Raw genomic sequence first — 18,250 nt, 5'->3', positions numbered from 1 at the left:
CAGATGGTTATATGGTTATAACACATGTAGAAATAAGTTAAAACATCCACCACTAAATAGTATGTTATTTTATATTGGGTAGAAAGTACATTACATAAAATATGACAATCTAGTGGACACATTCTTCTGAAACAATTATCACAGCTATCTCTAATGGAAGACAAAACCTTGTCAAATACCAAGTCACAAACAGACTCGCTCAGTCATGAATATTCTATTCTATTCAACTCTAAAAACAACAAGGAGGAAGTAGTTAAAGCCATTAAACAGCTAAATGTTGGAAAAAGTCCTGGTCCAGAAGGTCTGACTACTGGGTTGTACCAGTCATACAACGGTGATGTGTCATAGCTCCTGAGTGCCATGTATAATGAAGGTCTGCACAGTGGCTGTATGGGTGAGTCCTTCTACCAAGGAGTTCTGAGGTTTTTTTTTTTTTTTAAAGATGATGAAAATAATAATAATTGATGGCTGACAATTATGAATATTGATTATAAGATATTGGCTAAAACATTTATGAATAACTAAATGATTTTTTAGCTTAAATAATAAAGAAAAAAAGCATCTTGAAGGATTTGACATCCTTCAAAACAAAACAATGCTGAATTTTACTCTGTGGAACAACCACGGAATAAAGTGTTTAGAACATATAATGGGAAGTCAAAAATGTATAATCTATTTCACTCATTTTACAGTATGGTATCAGACGCAACAAATTTTTAGAGTATCAAAAACTCAAATCATTAATTAGTAAGAATCGTTGCTGTTTGTTTGATGTGTGTTGCTCGCCATTTATGTTTCTGCAGGTGCTCCTGAAAATCCCTTGTATTGCCGCAGTTTGATTTATTTTCTCTTCAGATGCAGCGGTTGGTTACCCAGTTTTTAGCTATTGGTGTCTATCTGTTCAAGCTCTCTCCTTTCCTCTCTCTTTCTTTAATCTCTGCTTTAAAAAAACAAACAAAAAAATAAAATAATGGTGCTGCTATCTATGATGAGAACACTGGCACTGCGGGCTGTGTCTCCTGTGTCTCTGAGTCCTGCCAAAATAGGAAAAAAGAAACTTTTTTTTCTCAGACATGTACATTTGGAATGGTGTCGTGCTCAAAAATGTGGCGCGTTTGTAAAAGTTCCCCCTTTGTTTACGAGTTGGAGCTTTTTGATAGATGTAAAACAGGGTCATACGTGTTCATGAGTTACTAGTCTCTTTCACACATGCAGTGCGCCTCATCTGCACAAAAAAGCTGTCTAAGCCAAACAGAGGTGGCAGCTGTAACAGCAGTGAATCAATCGACTTCAACACCCCATTCTGCCTCTGTCCTTTCACACATTACACGATGCACAATGAAGGCACATCAGTACCGGCTCATAAAGGCAAATGTGAAAGGGGTTACCAGAATCCTCTCCCCTGCCCCATTGGCAAGTCTCCACAAATTTGACAAATACAAGACACTCCCTCCAAATCCTTTTATTCTCAAGGAGGAGGCTTCCCTGAGGAGGAAGCTGTCCTCTGAAATAATTACAAACTATAGAAAATTATGACAGGTGCTAAACTAATCTACAAGTACCCAATATCAAGAATGAAATGAATGGAAAAAAATCATGTCATGTCTACTTTAAGAAGTAATCAATGCTGACACTTCTCTCTCAGGAAAATAGTTACTGCTCTAACTTATGCTGACGTCGTTACTGTTGTTGTTACAAACCAGAAGGAATTGTATATTTCAAGAAATCATTTAAACCTGTATGCAAAAGAGCTAAACTAAATCATGATAAAACAGAAGGAGTGTGGATTGGAAAATAAGAGATAAACCCATCATCAATATCGATACTAAAGATGAGATTAAACTCCTTTGTCTAACTATCTATAATTAAGACTAAAAAAAAAAAAAAACAGAAAACTGGGAAAAGAAAGATGTGTGGAATTTAAGATGAGATAATGAGAGGCAAAACAACTTTTCCTAATATCTTTCTTCTTCCACACAAAATATGTCTGCATCTTTATAAACAATGTGTAAATTTCATTTTGGAACAACAAGAGTCACGACTAACAGAGAGCTGCTGTTTAAAGGTAACAGTTTGAGGGGTTAGTGCTTTCAGCCATCAGCATCCATCCCCTCCATCTATTTTCTATATCAGCTTAATCCAACTGTTGGGTCCTGGGGGGGCTGGAGCCTATCCCAGCTGTCATTGGGCGACAGGCGGGCTACACCCTGGACAGGTCGCCATCACAGGGCCACACAGAGACAAATAACAATGCACACTCACAATCAGTCTTAGGGGCAATTTTAGAGACAACACTTAACCTAACATGCATGTTTTTGGACAGTGGGAGGAAGCCGGAGTACCCGGAGAGAACCCACGCATACACGGGGAGAACATGCAGACTCCACACAGAAAGAACCAGACGGGGAATTCAAACCAGGAACCCTCTGCTGTGAGGCCTTAGAACAAAAACAATTTATTTTTCTTGTCACTCTTAACCCATTTAGGCCGGGAAGCATTGCCGCATTTCTACCTTTAAAGCCGGGGGCGCTGTTGCGTTATTCTACCTTTAAGGCCGGGAAAGCGTACACGTATTTTTCAGACGGGAGCAATTGTGAGGAGTTTTCTTGACTTTGATGATGCTGATGAAAGTGCTGACCCAATTGATCGAGATTTATGGCGAGCACATATGTTTGAAGATGACGATAACGACGAGGATGATTTTGAAGGGTTTAATTGCGAGTGGAAGACTGACAATTACCACTGTAATCGATGGAGAGATTTCAACCGCACACCAGGGGTGAAAGTGGATTTACCTGCAGATGCCACACCGTTGCAGGCATTTAATCATATTTTTACTGAGGAGCTTTGGGCGCATCTCGTTTCCGAGACGAATAGATACAGTGACCAGGTACATCAGACTCCAGCTCGAGCAAAGATGGCAAGGTGGTCACACGTAACTGTGCCGGAGATGAAAACGTTTATTGGAATGTGTATGGGCATGGGACTCCTTGTGCTGCCAGTACGAAGAGATTACTGGCGATAAAATAAATATATAAATAGATAAATAAATAATTTAAATATAAAATTAAATTTTATTTTATTACTGTTTTCTAATTGAAAATAGAGCTGTTCCTGCACTTTACTTTTTATTTTATTACCGTTTTTTTTTATTGAAAATAGTGCTGTTCCTGCACTTTACTTTTTACATTTTCTATTTTCGTGAAGGTGTATGTAAATAAACTCAATTTCCAAAGAAAGCCACAGGTGTAAGCTCTCAAATACTTTTTGAATTTTGTTTCTATCTGCTACAGAGGCTGAGAAATCAATCATTTAGTAGGCGTTGACACAATTGCTGAATTTCCAGAAAAACTTCAGGTTTTAGGGGGTCTTTCTGAAATCGCCCGTAGGTTTTACAGGCATTCTTTTCCAGGCGTTTTAGGCCTAAATGGGTTAAGAAGGCAAATTATTTTTCACAACCAGAGTCAGTGTATTTTTTAAAAATGTGTAAATCTGGCTAAATTGTATCCACTGAATTTTCCTAATGATTTCTCTGTGTACACAGATGTTGTATATAAGTGGCTCTACAAACACACTTGGACAATTAAGATTCTTGTGAATCGGCTGGTGTTATTTTATAACTTGTGACCACAACGGGTGTAATCAACACCTACAACAATTAAATAAACATTACAACATTGAAGCAACTCATCTGGAGAGCCTCCTGGTAATCCACTGATCTATATTTTCTCTACAACACAGATTTCATTGACAAGTGTTCCAGTGGTCCACTTCAGAGACTGACATATCTAATATTCAATGAAATTCCAAAGATGAGAAATGCCATTTGCATGTGTAACTTAAAATGTCCAATGAGGAATTTCCTGTAGAGAGCAATGCGGCTGCAGCTAGTCCTCTAGTTTCTTAGTTTCTGAGATTAAAATGTGCAACAACTGACTCCAAAACTACATCGATATTGTAAGCTGTTGTGGAGACATGCAATCATCGTAAAAATGAAGAGTTTGGTGGAGAAAATGTCAGACAAAGACAGCCACATATTGTAAACCTTGTGGAGCTGTTGTTGAATACCTTTAGAAAAAGCTGTAAAATATTCCCTTTTGTGCTTTTTTATCAAATTTGGACTTAAACTAAAATACCAAGCTTCTGACTAAGCTTCCAAGGAATAGCGCACAACTCCTGTCAACCAATATATTTTCCTAATATATTGATAGATAGAATAGCCAGACCAGATGAATGGCAGTTAGAAGCTTTTAAAGATGTTTTGGCACATTTTCCCCATGTGAGGCTTGTCAGTGCAACCCTTAGAGCTAAATTATGTCTTACTGTGTATGTGGGCTGGGGCAGAAATCACACTTTAACTTCCATACAGCTTACCTCTCTAGTGAAACTTCATGCTGAATGTTGGCTGTCTGACTTCCACACTCATACAGGGAACAAGCTGTCTGGCACTGAGGGAACTATTCAAAAAGGAATCACTGAATACATGAATATCAAACTAGTAATGATTCAGTCATCAAATTGATCAGTTAATCACAGTAAAGATGATAAGGCCAATGAAATGAAATATTTTCCTACCAGGATGGGAGTTTCCAACACACTGACATCTGGTACACAAATAGCACAAAGAAAGAGGATCACTACAGAGGAGTCAGATCAGTCTACAAGGTAACTGCTGTCACTGTCTGTGCTATCCAGGCCTAACTTTGGCCAAGCGTTTAATTGGAGGCTGGATGAAAAATAAACAAAGCCTGTCATTATTGGCGTGACCATGACTCGGCTCACTTTTTTGTTTTCTATTACAGGTAGTTTCATGGAACTTAAGCCTCGTTCCCACTATGCAGTCCGGTACGGGTCGGTTCAGAACGGTACGGTACGGGTCGGGTCGCTTTGGGGTCAGCTTTGTGTTCCCATTGTACAAAGGGGACCCTCAGGGGGGGGCGGAGTGCGTGCCGAAGCGTAAATAGCAAATAACAGCAAATAACAAATAACATCCATAATTTGGAACCACCTCCAAGCTTCTTCAGCTTAATGCCACACTGGCTCGCGGTCCGGTTGAAACCACTCTGACATTTCTGCGGCAATCAGCTGGAAAACCTTTTGGTTTGGCACAGCGCCATCGAGCTCCCGCTGCACAGCCTCCTCACCAACAACAGAGAGCAGAGCCTGGAACTGGTCCTGTGTGCTCGGTACCCCAAGCAAAAGGGTTACAGACATGGTAACGGGTTCCATGGGACCGGTACGCATTCGTGGTAGTGGAAACACTGAAATAAGCGAACCATTCTGAACCGACCCGTACCGGACTGCATAGTGGGAACACGCCATAATACTATCTGATAGTTTTTTTATACTGTCTATACCAGGGGTCGGCAACCTTAAACACAATGGCAAAGAGCCATTTGGATTCGTTTCCCACTGAAAAGAAAACACCGGGAACCCCAAGACTGTCAAAATTGTATTTTTTTTGTCAAGCACAAGAGAAAACCAGTCCTTAATCTGTCATGTTTTGAGACCCTAGTTTTAATCTTAAAGAACATTATTACACAAACCCCTGGATCAAATAAATGTACCTTCAACTGGTTAATGCCAAATTCTGTTAAACTCAGCTGACTAAGGTTTTACTGCCGATCAGAGTCACACATGTTTTTCATCATGTCAATCTCAGAGTAGGTCTGCACCGTTACTAAGCCAGCAGTGTGCTGAGCACATTGTACACATCATGGAAGCAGTGTGATAGCTGCCCGGACACATCCATTACATGCTCTCCAGATAAAAACAATGTCAAACAGCCAATACAGTCATTTTAAAAAAACCCGATTGAAACTTTTGTCTAAACTTCACTTGGATTTTATAAAAAGGAATTAACACTGGTCAAAATTTGGTACATGGTGAGATGAGAGTCCAACAACAACATTCAAGGTAAACACAATAAAATTGTGCTAAAGGAAAAAAAAAAATGGACCAGACTCAGTGAGTCATTCCCTATAATCCCTATATAGACCAGTGAGCAGTGCTGACCAACATATCATTGGGGTCATCAGGTGGGAACCTCCTTTCATCAGTGTTTCATCTAGTTGGGCCCACGACACCTCCAGGAGGCTAGACAATGATCACTGGCGTCCCAGAGTCAGCCCCCTAATGCCATCATTTTTTTATTTTATTACAGCCACAAGCTACCTCAGCCTCTCACCAACTGCACACCAGGCACAGCGGGGTGGGGATGCAAACCCTGGTTCGGGTAGGGGGAGAAATAAAAGAGGTAAAGATTAGTAGGACTGGGATTCAAACCCTGGTTTGGGTAGGGGGTAATGAAAATATAGAGGGTGCCAGAGGTGGAGGCAGGACAAAACACACTAGCAGATTCAGCAGACAAACTCAACAGTCCTATAATCACAAAAAATGCCAGCAAAAACTAAGCCATACAACTCACTCAAAGCAAACTAACCCAAAATGGCCGCTTGTTTTCAAAAGGATCACATAAGCCAAACCCTCCACTTAAATATCTTGAACTTCTTCTTTGCTTTTTCCAAAAGTCTATTTACCCTAAGTGCTCCCCCTGCTGGGCCCCCAGCTGCTATTGCTTCTTCTAATCCAAATCCACTGACTGGACTTTACTGCCTCATATGATAGTTCCTTCACTATTTTCCTCACACTCTGTCCACTTACACCCAGCTCCCTCTACAATGAGACAACAGACTTTGCAACAAATCCTCTACATCCTACTTCCACTGGACAGATTCTAACTTTCCATCCTCGCTGCTCTGCTTCTGCCCCCAACTCTACATATCTAAGCTTTTTCCTTTCATATGCTTCTGCTACTAATTCCTCCCATGGAACAGTCAGCTCTATGAAATAGACTCTCATTCTACTCCTAGACCACAAGACTATATCAAGCCTTAGAGTTGTAGAGGCTATTTCCTGGGGAACAACAAGCTTATTTCCTAAATCTACTTGCATCTCCCAATCACAAGGATCCTCCAAGCTGCCGTGCCTCTAGGGCTGCTCGATAATGGGAAAAATCAATATCACGATATTTTCAGTCAATATTGATATCACGATATTTGAAACGATATATATATGTTTTTTTTTTGCCAGAGCCAAAAAATATCCCATGGGCTGCCCTCTGCTGGCCTAGGTCTACCTCTACTAGAGCTACACCTTGTTGAGTGCTAAGCACATACAGTATAATTATTATAGGCTTCAGTAGTACCTTTTTGTTAACACTGTATATTTTGTATTATGAGTCATAATTATGACTATATTTTATTCTTTTCCAAACGACCCTTACTAAAACACCTAGACATATCCATACAGAAAAGGGTGTATAAGCTCACATTTTGAAACACACACTTATATCTTTTTCTTCAAATCTAAAGTGGTCCCAGATCACCGAACCTTTTCTCCCTTTTTTCTCAATTAACTGAGCCTGCCCTATATCTTCCATTTCCAATGTTGTTGTTGCTAATCTCTCTTCAGCGTTTTTTTTTTTAATAATATCGTTTATATTCGATATTATTAATTTTGAGATCGTTTGACACCAATATCGTTATCACGATCGAAATTCGATATATTGCACAGCCCTACGTGCCTCCTTATCGTCTTATTAAATTTCTCCCCCTTTTGAACGAACTGAATTGCCACTCTCTTCACCTTAGACCCTCCTAAGTTTACCTGCCTTCGTTTATCTTCAATACCTGCAGCTAAGCTTCTTAATACTTGGTCATGTCACCATGTATACCGGCCTTGTGACAGACTAACCTTACAACCTGAGAAAATATGCCTTAGAGTTGCAGTACCTGAACATAACGGGTTATTTTTTTAGGTTCTGGGGAGTTGGCAATACATCATATGTTGCCCCTATCAAAAATCTAATACTCCTTTCATCCATACTCCACAGTTCTTTCCAACTAAGCTTTTTCTTCTCTACACCTTCCCAACCACCGTCCTTGCTTAGCCTGAGCCACTGCCTTTGCACCCCTTAACATTTCCTCCTGTCTACGAACCTGCTCAACAACTAGCTTTCTCTTCTCCTTGGGACCTGCTCTACTCCACACCGGTTTGCCTGGGCCAAGCCCCAAGCCTCCCCGGCCTATTTGCACATTACCCACAATCTCTGCATGTCTAAGCATTGCTTCTACCTCCTGAGCTGCCATTCTTGGTTTCCACTTCCTCCCCTTGGTTGGGTTTGGAACCACCTTACTAACTACCACATCTTTACTCCCAGCTAACAGGAGCTCTGTCCTAACTTTAGTACATTTAAACTCCTCTACTAGACTAGATACTGGGAGCTGGAGTATGCCTTTCCCATACAGTGCCACAGTACTTAAGCATCTAGGAACACCTAGCCACTTCCTAATATAAAAGCTAACTAATCTTTCCATTTTCTCTACAACAGATAATGGAATCCCACACACAGACAGTGGCCATATCAATCTAGGAAACAATCCAAACTGCAGACACCACAGCTTCAACTTTCCTGGAAGCTCTGATTTATCTATTCTATCCAGTCCCTCAGCAACATCTTTCCGAAACTGCACTGCCTGCTCTCCATCATTCATGTCTGCCTGGTACCACCTGCCTAAACTCTTTACTGCTTTTTCCCTAATTATTGGAATGTTTTCTTCACCTATTACAAACTATCTATCACTTAATTTCCCTCTACTTATTGAGATACTTCTAGACTTAGTAGGTTTGATTTTCATACCAGCCCACTTTAAATTTTTATTAAGTCTCTCAAGTATTCTCTATATACATGGCACTGTTGTAGTCACCAACGTCATATCATCCATGTATGCCCTAATTGGTGTAAGACGCATGCCATCCTGACGTCTCTCTCCTCCTACAACCCACTTGGAAGCTCTGATAATTATCTCCATGGCCATTGTAAATGCTAATAGAGAAATCGTACACCCTACCATAATGCCCGTTTCTAGCCTCTGCCAACCTGTTGTGAAACCTGCTGTACTTAGGCACAGTCTAATATCCTGAAAATATGCTCTTACAAAGTTAACAACTACTTTGGGCACTCTAAAATACTCAAACGCTTTCCAAATAAGGCTATGTGGCACTGAACCAAATGCATTTGCTAGATTCAGAAATACAACATGCAAGTCTTTTTTCTCATTCTTGGCTGTCTGAATCTGATGCCAAATCATGCTAGTGTGCTCTAAACACCCTGCGAAACAGAAAGAAACATGGATATTGAAACCTTTTTCCAATCACAACTTTGTCACAACCCAATAAGGCCAAAGGTAATTACAGAGTCTATTGCCCAGTTTATTGAAGATAAATGCTTTGCTGCAAAATAGACACTCTTTTATTGAGAAAAAGTATCAAGAATCCAGTCTAGCATTTACTTTTTAGCTTTGAGTTGTTTTATATGGCAAAACAAATGCTCCTATGTTGTCCCTCGCCCTGCTTCTTCAAAGTGAGAGCCGTCTACTGTAATTAAGACACTGACTACTCAAAAGTAAGTCACACAGCCCAATTCCTACAAATAAACTAAAAATCCTTTGAACAGATTGACAATCCAACCCTCAGTCCAACACTGATTCACTGCTCACTGATTTATCCGACTTATTGCAGGTACAAACTAAACTGACACTAGCGATAAAGCCTCTAGCATGTAAACTCGTTCAAACCTCTCCCTGGAGTCATTCCCCTGTCTCCGAGTGTCGGTGCACATTCCATGGTAAGAAACACAGGCCCGGGGTCGCAGGGACTAACCAGCACCACCTGTCCATCTCCAGTGACATTACACACCACCTAAAGAAATACAAAGAAAACATATCTGTGACTTTGAACTGTCTTTTTTCAAGTGGAAACATAAAACATTCTCTTTTTCCTGTTTCTCAATTGTGGAGATGTTGTCTTATGTATGCTTTGCTGCTTGCTCTTAGGGTTTATTATATAGATTAACAAAACAGAGCACTTGAAAAGGCTACTTTGCACTTTTAGGAATTATAATAACCATTTTATGGTATTCTCTGATATTTTATAACCCATCAAATAACTACTGTAAAAGTTATGATAATGTTAATCAGAAAATGAATCACAAAATGAATAGATAATTAAAATGGCCACTAGTTGTATCATCATATTGTGTATCAATGTGACATGGAAAAAAAAAAAAAAAAAAAAAAAAAAAAATCGATGCAAGACAATTAAGTATGACAAAAACATCTCCCTTATCTCATTTATTTACCATTGAATCATATACTTTATATATTTAACCTCACAGCATTTTTAGTCATCTTTCCATCCATTCATAACTGATTCTCAAGAGATTTTAATACCATCAATCTCTCTCTTTCTGGAGAAAAAAAGTATGGAAGAAAACAATTGGTCACTGTCAACTGTGTGATCTTGGGATATCTAGCCAATTAAACATATCCATATGATCGAAATATCTATAGAGGTATTCTTTAACAAATCTATATCAACTCAAAGTCCTTTCATCGGGAATCTTGTTTATTCTGCTCCACATATGGTTGTACAGTTAAATCTAAATACTTTACTTATACTTATTTGCATCAAATATTCTATTCATTTAAAGTTTGAGTGGAAAATCTGATTTGGAAATTTTTCTAGCATTAAGCTGTCAGTGTTCAAATCTTAAAAAAAAAAAAAAGAAGAAAATGATGAAATGATGTACATGAATATAGTTACATTTAACAAGCATTTCTAGTAAACTACTTAAGCATTTGAAATGTAAACTACAATAATACTTGACCACAAGTCATTTGTTACATAGATGAGATGTTTCTGAATACCATAGATGCAATTGGATAAAGCTGTATTTTGTGGAGCAGTATAAACAAGATTCCCTTTGAAAGGACTTGGAGTTGATATAGATTAACTATAGTAGGTATGAGTCTACGTGCTCCGGTTTTCAGAATGGGCTTTTTCACCCAGACAAATTTAATCAGCAGTACTTGGAGGCCCATTAAAGTGAAAAAACACACAGCTCATTCAAAAAAACAATCTTTTAGATTAGATTAGATTAAACTTTATTGTCACAAGTACAAGTACTGAGACAACGAAACGCAGTTTAGCATCTAAGCAGACGTGCAAAGAAGCAGAAAGTGCAGAGGATGTACATATGAATGGTAGTGGTATACAAGTAAAAAGATACAGTATGTGAAGTAAGAACAGTATGGTAGTAAACTGTTACAAAGACTATAAACATGAGACATACACAGTATGAAATAAGATATGTACAGTAACATTTATATCCAACTTCCATAGAATCCCAAAACCCAATCAGAGTGAGTTAAACAGTAACAGTTCATTGTATGTACACAGAGTGGAACATATCATTTACCACAGGTAAAGGTTTGTTCACTGTCATGAGTGATCAGACCTCACCTGCTGAATAATTCAGTGTGCAGCAGGTGATTGCACTGCAGCTGCCCACCCCAGTGTGTTAATTAAAAGCTTAACCTTAAACTGGGAGAACCACATGAGAATAGAACATCCATACCAGCAATGCATATAAAAACAGGCCCAATAACATAGTACAGTGTTTCCCAACCGGGGGTACGGGAAGTACTGCAGGGGGTACGCGGCGCACAGGGATTTATTTTTTTTTTTAACAAAGAAAGATTAATTTGATTTAGTATTTTGGTTAATTATTTATATTTCAAGAAAATATTTTTTATTCTTATGTTGAATTCAACTGAGGTTAAAAAAAAAAGAGAGAAAGCCTGAGAATTTTATGTTCAAGTTAAGGATATTAAATAAAATGATTTTCATGTAATAACCACTGTGTTGCTCTACTTTTGGAGAATCATCGCACGCGTTGTATGTGTGAGGGGTACTCGTGGTGTGACAAGAAGGCTCAGGGGGTACTCAGGCCAAAAAAGGTTGGGAAACACTGACATAGTACATCAACCACAACATACTACACAAACTGCATGAGGTGCATTATTGCATTTGAAAATTGCCACGAGTAAAAAAAGAATGAATAATAATATATATAAATAAATATGCAGTGATGAGGACACTGATCTACCTGAAGGTGTTAACACAGTCACCTTTAAATAGGTATGTCCTGTTTTTCCAGAAGTAAACCATGAATTCCTTTGTTTTTGTGGTTTTTAGTGACAGCACTCTGTCAATTTTGGGACCTCGTTTGTGTAGCCTAGTTTTTTTCATCACCACCACAGCAGTATCATCGGCAAATTTATTGATGCTGTTACAAGGGTAAGCGTGGGTAAAGTCATGTGTGGAGTGAGGAGAGTAAAGGCGGATTTACAGTTGACGCGTAACGTTGCTCACGGCGCTGGCAGCCCGTGATGTCAAAATGACGTTTCAGGCCTGGCGCTTGCCTTGAAAAGACGGCGCAGCGCGTTGTCGTGCACCAGTCGATTTTTGTAACTTGGCTGCGCCGAGAACGACAAACCGGATGGACCGATGTGAGACCAGGCTCAGTCAGGAGGTGCGTTTGTAGAGGAACCTGTACGAAACTGCAGTGAAACAGCACAGGGAACACGTAAACTCCCCAAACTGGTGCACAGAGATTGGCCGAACTTTGGGGAAAGAGGGAGAGTTCTGTAAGAATGTGTGGAAGAAGCTACGGGACAGATACGTGAAGGCAAAGAAGAGGGCAGAGACTCCAAGTGGTGATGCCGGGGGCTTCAGACCTTCACCTCTACTGACTGAATTGTCTTGGCTCATGAACTTCGTGAAACACAGAAACATACTAATCATTTCATCTTCCAGTGTTCCTGCTCTTGACAGTGGCATTGTTTTCTTCTTGACTTTCTTCATTGTAGAGTAGCGGTAACCTTCACGTAGCAGCGACACCTCTGTGACGGAGAAAATTGCAACTACTGGCACATCGACTGGACTGGACACTAATGTTGCCTGGTGCATTTTATCAACTCAGTTATCAGTTTCTAGAACTAAAAGTGATTATTTTTCTCTCCAAGCAATCTTTCCAGCATAGCCTCAGTCAGTGTATCCAAGTTAATACACTCACTATCTCCCAAGAGAAAGTCAGTCTATTTCTGCGTCGGGTGCAGTGTTAATTTCGTCAGCTTTTTTTTTTTTTTATTTAGTCTTTATGTCGAAAATCAATTTTAGTCTTAGTCATATTTTAGTCATTTTAGTCAACACTGTACATAATAAAACTTCTCCAAACACTGATTCTCTTTGTAAAATATATCACACTGTACCACCGGCATCGGCGGCATGATCAATCATTATCATGCAGGTTGTTTTGTTGTCCTTCGTGTTGTGAACGAAATGGCTCCATACATCCAGGCGTTGTTTTCGCCCAGCTCCAACAAACCGTATACCGGTATCCGAGCCCGACGCCATAACTGGACTGCAAAGTTGAACTAGCTACGGTTAAGTTATAGCTAGCTACCGGCTACGTTACTTGACATGGGAAGGGGCTAAACTCAACTGAACTCGACTCACTGAACTACTACTCACTGTGGGACAGGCGCCGTGCAGGGACAAACAGGGCAACAGCGCGTAATCTTCTATGAAGTTCAAGAAACACTTATATTAACAATTACAAATTACAAATTAATTATAAACAATTACATTTTTTAATGTCCATTCGTCCATGGCTTGTAAATTTCGTCTTGTCTTAGTCTCGTTAACGAAAATAATTTTTTATTCTCGTCATATTTTTATTTTCTGGAAGCAATTTTGTGCGTCATCGTCACGGGAAAAAGGGGCGTTAACGAAATATTTTCGTCATCGTCCTGGTTGACGAAATTAACACTGGTCGGGTGGCCAGGGCACAAGACTGATGAACCACCTTGTGCTAAACCATAGCACATCTGATTCCTCATCAATCCTCAGCCAAGACAAAGAGCAGAGGCCCGTCTCCAAATGTTGGCATGGGGCTAAAAAGGGAGCAGGTAGAACCTGATCCAGTAGGAGACTGATCTCTCCCATAAGAGGACCAACTCAACCCAGTGTGCATTTGTCTCCACACAATGTGTCTATCTGCAGTCATTAAGAAATGTTCCCGTTCACTCTGTTGTGTTGGGTGTTTTCTCATTGCTGGAATTCAAATTCCCTCAGACTTGACTGATCACAATACTCTTATCAACAAACTTCCTCCTTGTAAATCAATTCATTAACATTGTCAATGAATTGATGTTTCACTTACAGCTACATAGGTAATATAGCAGGTGTTTAAGAGCTGAAAAAATACGTTATGCTGTGTTTCCACGCATGTTCATCACCGTAGTCTCAGACAGATGTACGAAATGCTTACAATTTTCGTCACTACTAACAAATATGGAAGATGACAGCCAGCACCACAATACAGAGACCAGAGTGCAGATCAGCCACTCTGAGAACTAAAGTTAGAGCATCTGTGGCCAGTGGACACTCAGTGGATTGATTTTGTGCAGAGCCACTGCAATTGGGAAGTGGGAATCACAACCATCACCGGCCTTCTTTTACACCTGGTAGCTTACAGATTTAGATCCAGACAGCTGGGATTAACAGCCACTTAATACCAGTTTATCATAGCTTGACTGACTTGCTCTTTCTGCTGCTGGTGTGCTCAGATCAACCAAGACCTCAGCTACACTGCAGTATGACTAACGTATCATGAACATGTAAGCTGCACAATTTACCAATGTTGTCCATTGCTGGAAGGTTTTACATTTATAATTTTCCTTCCAAACTTTTTGGTTTGGTTAAAACAGGCTCAGTTGTCCGTTCCCAGTTTGTGTGTTAAATTTGAGCTCATGTCAAAGTCTTCACTGGACATGCCCCCCGTGTCTCAGGGCAGAGAGAACTGCTTGTTTTTTTATGATATTAAAACCTCTTATAATAAACTTTATAGAACGGATTTAATCATTCATGGTAGGCTGAGTGGTTAGTCACATATTTTTCTCGGAGAAACTCAGAGGGAATCCTTATTTCACATTAAGTTTCTGACATGGCTGTTATGGTGGGACTCTCTTTGAGGTCACTGTCAAACAGCATGTGACCATCTCCAATTATTTTCCTTGAGTTTATCAATGTATAGTTTAATATGTAGCCTTATTAGCTTTATCTTATACTTCAGGAATAAAAACATACTGGGACTTTGTAAACTTTCCTTTCAGTCAATTTTGGTTTAATAGTTTAAGTTTGCACAAAAGGAGACATATAATAACCTGAACCCTTTCCATACAGATATCCTGCAAATGGAAACAGAGCTTAACTAAATTTAATGGGATCTCTTATGGAAAAGAACTGAACTTGGCAGTACTGTACTTACAGGCTGTGTGATGTGAGATGTGACTTCTGTCAGTCCTTCCTGAAATTGCTGATGGTCCATGGCTACAGATTTGTGCAAATCAGCCTGAAAACACACAGGGCAAACTCACACATGAGCAAGCACCTATCCTGTTTCAGTCAATGAAAATGCTTATTTGATTATTTGAATATTTAAACTAACCATCATGTTGGGGAGAATGGGCTCTTCAGTAAACCAAGAAGCAGAAACTGAGCTGTGATGGATGCTGTCTGATGGACCAGGCACAGGGCTGAGGAAGCCAAGACCGCCTCAAGTCACTTCAAAATCCAATTTACATTACTTCTCTCTAACAAAAGTATACTCAGGAAAGATTTACATTGCTCCTGCCTCCATTACAATGACTTTATACAATGTTGCATTAAACACACAAACACCCAAGACTCACAAGATTTCAGGAGCAGGTTTGCAACATTGCTGTTCACACAAGCCCCTCACAGTGGGAGACTTCCTGCTGGAGAGGTGCTCTCACAGTTCAAAATGCAAGCGAGGGGCTGTGGGCAAAAGCTCAGAGGAGGCAGAGCGTAATGCAAAACCTACACTGTTTTCTATACAATGTGTCAAAAATGGCAAGTGAGCCGTTCATGAGGTGCTATGAGGCGGCTGGATGGAAAATCTTCGCAAGAAGGCCAGAGTGAATTATGTAGACATGGGTTTTCACATGCCACCGCCAAGGACTAACGCTAGAACATTTTGGGACTCCAGTGCATGTGTGAAACAGACTACAGTCAGTGGGGTCACATGGCACAGAAAGGATCGGGTAATTGGCTAAATTACAATAAGTTATTAAATTCATGTAGACACCTTAATCTGACAAGAAATTGGATCGGATCGGATTCAGAGCCCGAGATAACTGGGTTGAAAGTTGTACTAAACCTGCTTGTAGACGCTGAAGCACGTGCTGAATTAAACTTTGCGTTCTGCGCATGCTCCAGATCTTTTCCCGGGGTCGTGACCCGGAAGTCAAAGGAGACGATATTCCTGTTGTTGTCGCCGTCAGAAAGAAACAAACAACGCGATGGAGAATGCTCCGTTGGGCATCGCGTTTGTGCAACAAGCAGCTCATCACAGACCAAATGTAGAGGGACGTAGCTTCATCTGGCTCTGCGTTCTCCATCTTTCTCCAATGCCTGAGTTTGTTGTTGTTGTTGGTGGTGAAGAGGTCAACAGGAAGTGGCTCTATTAGCAACAGTTGAAATGGGTACAGCGCCACCTATCATACCGGGGTATGACACGCTTTGTGCCTCTGAACCGATTCATTCACCGCCATATATCCAAGGAGAATTACCCTTGCTCAACTCATTCTTATTGTAATTTAGCCAATAATCCGATCCGTTCAGTGCCATGTGACCTCACTGAGTGTTAGCCTGTACCTAACTTTTCGTTCCTTTTCATAGTAGAAACTTGACGCACGCAACATGAAAAACACTCTGTACAGTGTTAAGACTTACCCTGTGAGGAGGTGATACTGGCTTGACTGGAGGTCCACGAGGTAGTCGGGATAAGTCAGCTGACTTGGAGTGGGCTGACATGGACAGTAGAACCTGCAATCAATTACATCAGTACAGGGTAAAAGTCCAGATTATTCAAACACTTTGTAAATATATGTATAGATCTGTATGTGCAGAACTCTATTTTAAGGTATTTAGTATGGGGTGATTAAAAGACAAGCATGACTAAACATTTTCACAGAACTGACCCCAAAAATCTCACAAGTGTCAAGTAAAGAACATACCTGAAGCTGACAGGGTCAATCATATCTGGTGGGAGAATATGCTGATGGGGAAGTGTTGGTGACAGGCTGACCTCAGCAGAGGGCCCTGTTCTGACAGGGGCCCCTGCAGAGGCGTCAGGAACATTACTGTCTGTCCCAGAACAGGCTTCTCTGGAAGAAGGCTCCCCAGCATCAGAACAAGCCTGACTGCAGTGTGCGCTCTTCAGCAATGTCACAGGGCTGTTCATCGTGCCAGCAAGGAGGACACCTGATTCATTCAATCACATTTAAACACACTGGTCAACTGTAAAAACTAAACCCAGTGTCTATTTCACTTATTTGGTAAAAGACCGGAATGATGAAGCTTTTAAGATCCACTACTGAAAACTGATAGCCTAGCAGGCCAGACCCGTACAGCAAAAAGCTGTACAGGGGTCCAGTGAAGCTGGATAGCAGTGTGGGCGGGATAAACGGTTGTCTGTTAAGTTGCCTCTGCACTCAACGCCACGCAATATGATGACGCAACAACCAATCAGAGCGTCGTCCCACCAACGGTGCAAGCTGGTAAATTAAACTTTTACCGTACCCGGTGAGCAAAACTCCGAAAACGTCCTTTTTTTTCAAGAAAAACTTAAGTGCAGTTATCTGTTCGTCTCGCAAAGAAAAATGTAAATTTAAATCTTCTAGAGTCGCTGCCAAAGCCAAATCGAAAGACTGTTCGCTGGGCGCAGCCATTGTTTACCTCTCTCTGGAACTACACACTGAAACGTCGCACCTCTGTCGTCACTAGGTAGCCTGGCCTCCGCGCCGCTCCTCACGATTTGATTGGCCTGATTAAGTTTCGATTTTCAACCTCGCAAAACGACCACAAGTGACTCCTAGCCCCGGAGCAAATTCAATTTGCGGTCGCTAGGGGCGTCTAGATTTCTAGGCTAGAAAACCGAAATATCACCCAATCATAATATTGCTGTATCTTAAAAGCTTCATCAACAATCTAACTAACTTCGCATTTATGGTTAAAAACCACGTCAGAGCAATATTTTTACTTCCCTGAAGAAGAAAAATAATAACCCGAACAGTAGAATGTAAATGAACGTCTTCCAAACGGTCAGCAGTTAGCTTATGTCTGCTAACGTCTAAGCACGAGCCAAGTGTGAAAGCTGGCCTTTCGCCGAGAATCAATTCAAATATATCAATTTTAAGAAGTAGCAGTGTGAAGTCAGCTTAACTATACGATACCGGATGTTTCTTCCCTTTCACTAACT

The 18,250-nt window shown here is 40.4% G+C and overlaps 1 protein-coding gene across 1 annotated transcript in view; it reads right to left on the bottom strand.

Annotated features, from left to right (window-relative positions):
• The window catches only part of tesmin (testis expressed metallothionein like protein), a 52,389-nt gene extending 35,156 nt beyond the window's left edge, over window positions 1-17,233 (bottom strand). Inside the window, exons 1-2 of the mRNA XM_075470854.1 lie at window positions 17,007-17,233; window positions 16,723-16,815 (exon numbers count right to left, since the gene is read on the bottom strand). Coding sequence (XP_075326969.1) covers window positions 16,723-16,815; window positions 17,007-17,233 — 320 coding nt within the window. The remainder of the gene's footprint in view (window positions 1-16,722; window positions 16,816-17,006) is intronic.
• Between the last annotated feature and the right edge of the window lie 1,017 nt (window positions 17,234-18,250).

Source organism: Odontesthes bonariensis, chromosome 7, assembly GCF_027942865.1.
Source record: "Odontesthes bonariensis isolate fOdoBon6 chromosome 7, fOdoBon6.hap1, whole genome shotgun sequence".
In the NCBI taxonomy this organism is placed as follows: Eukaryota; Metazoa; Chordata; class Actinopteri; order Atheriniformes; family Atherinopsidae; genus Odontesthes; species Odontesthes bonariensis.
Note: the sequence above shows the minus strand (reverse complement) of the source record. Positions and strands in the feature narration are given on the sequence as shown.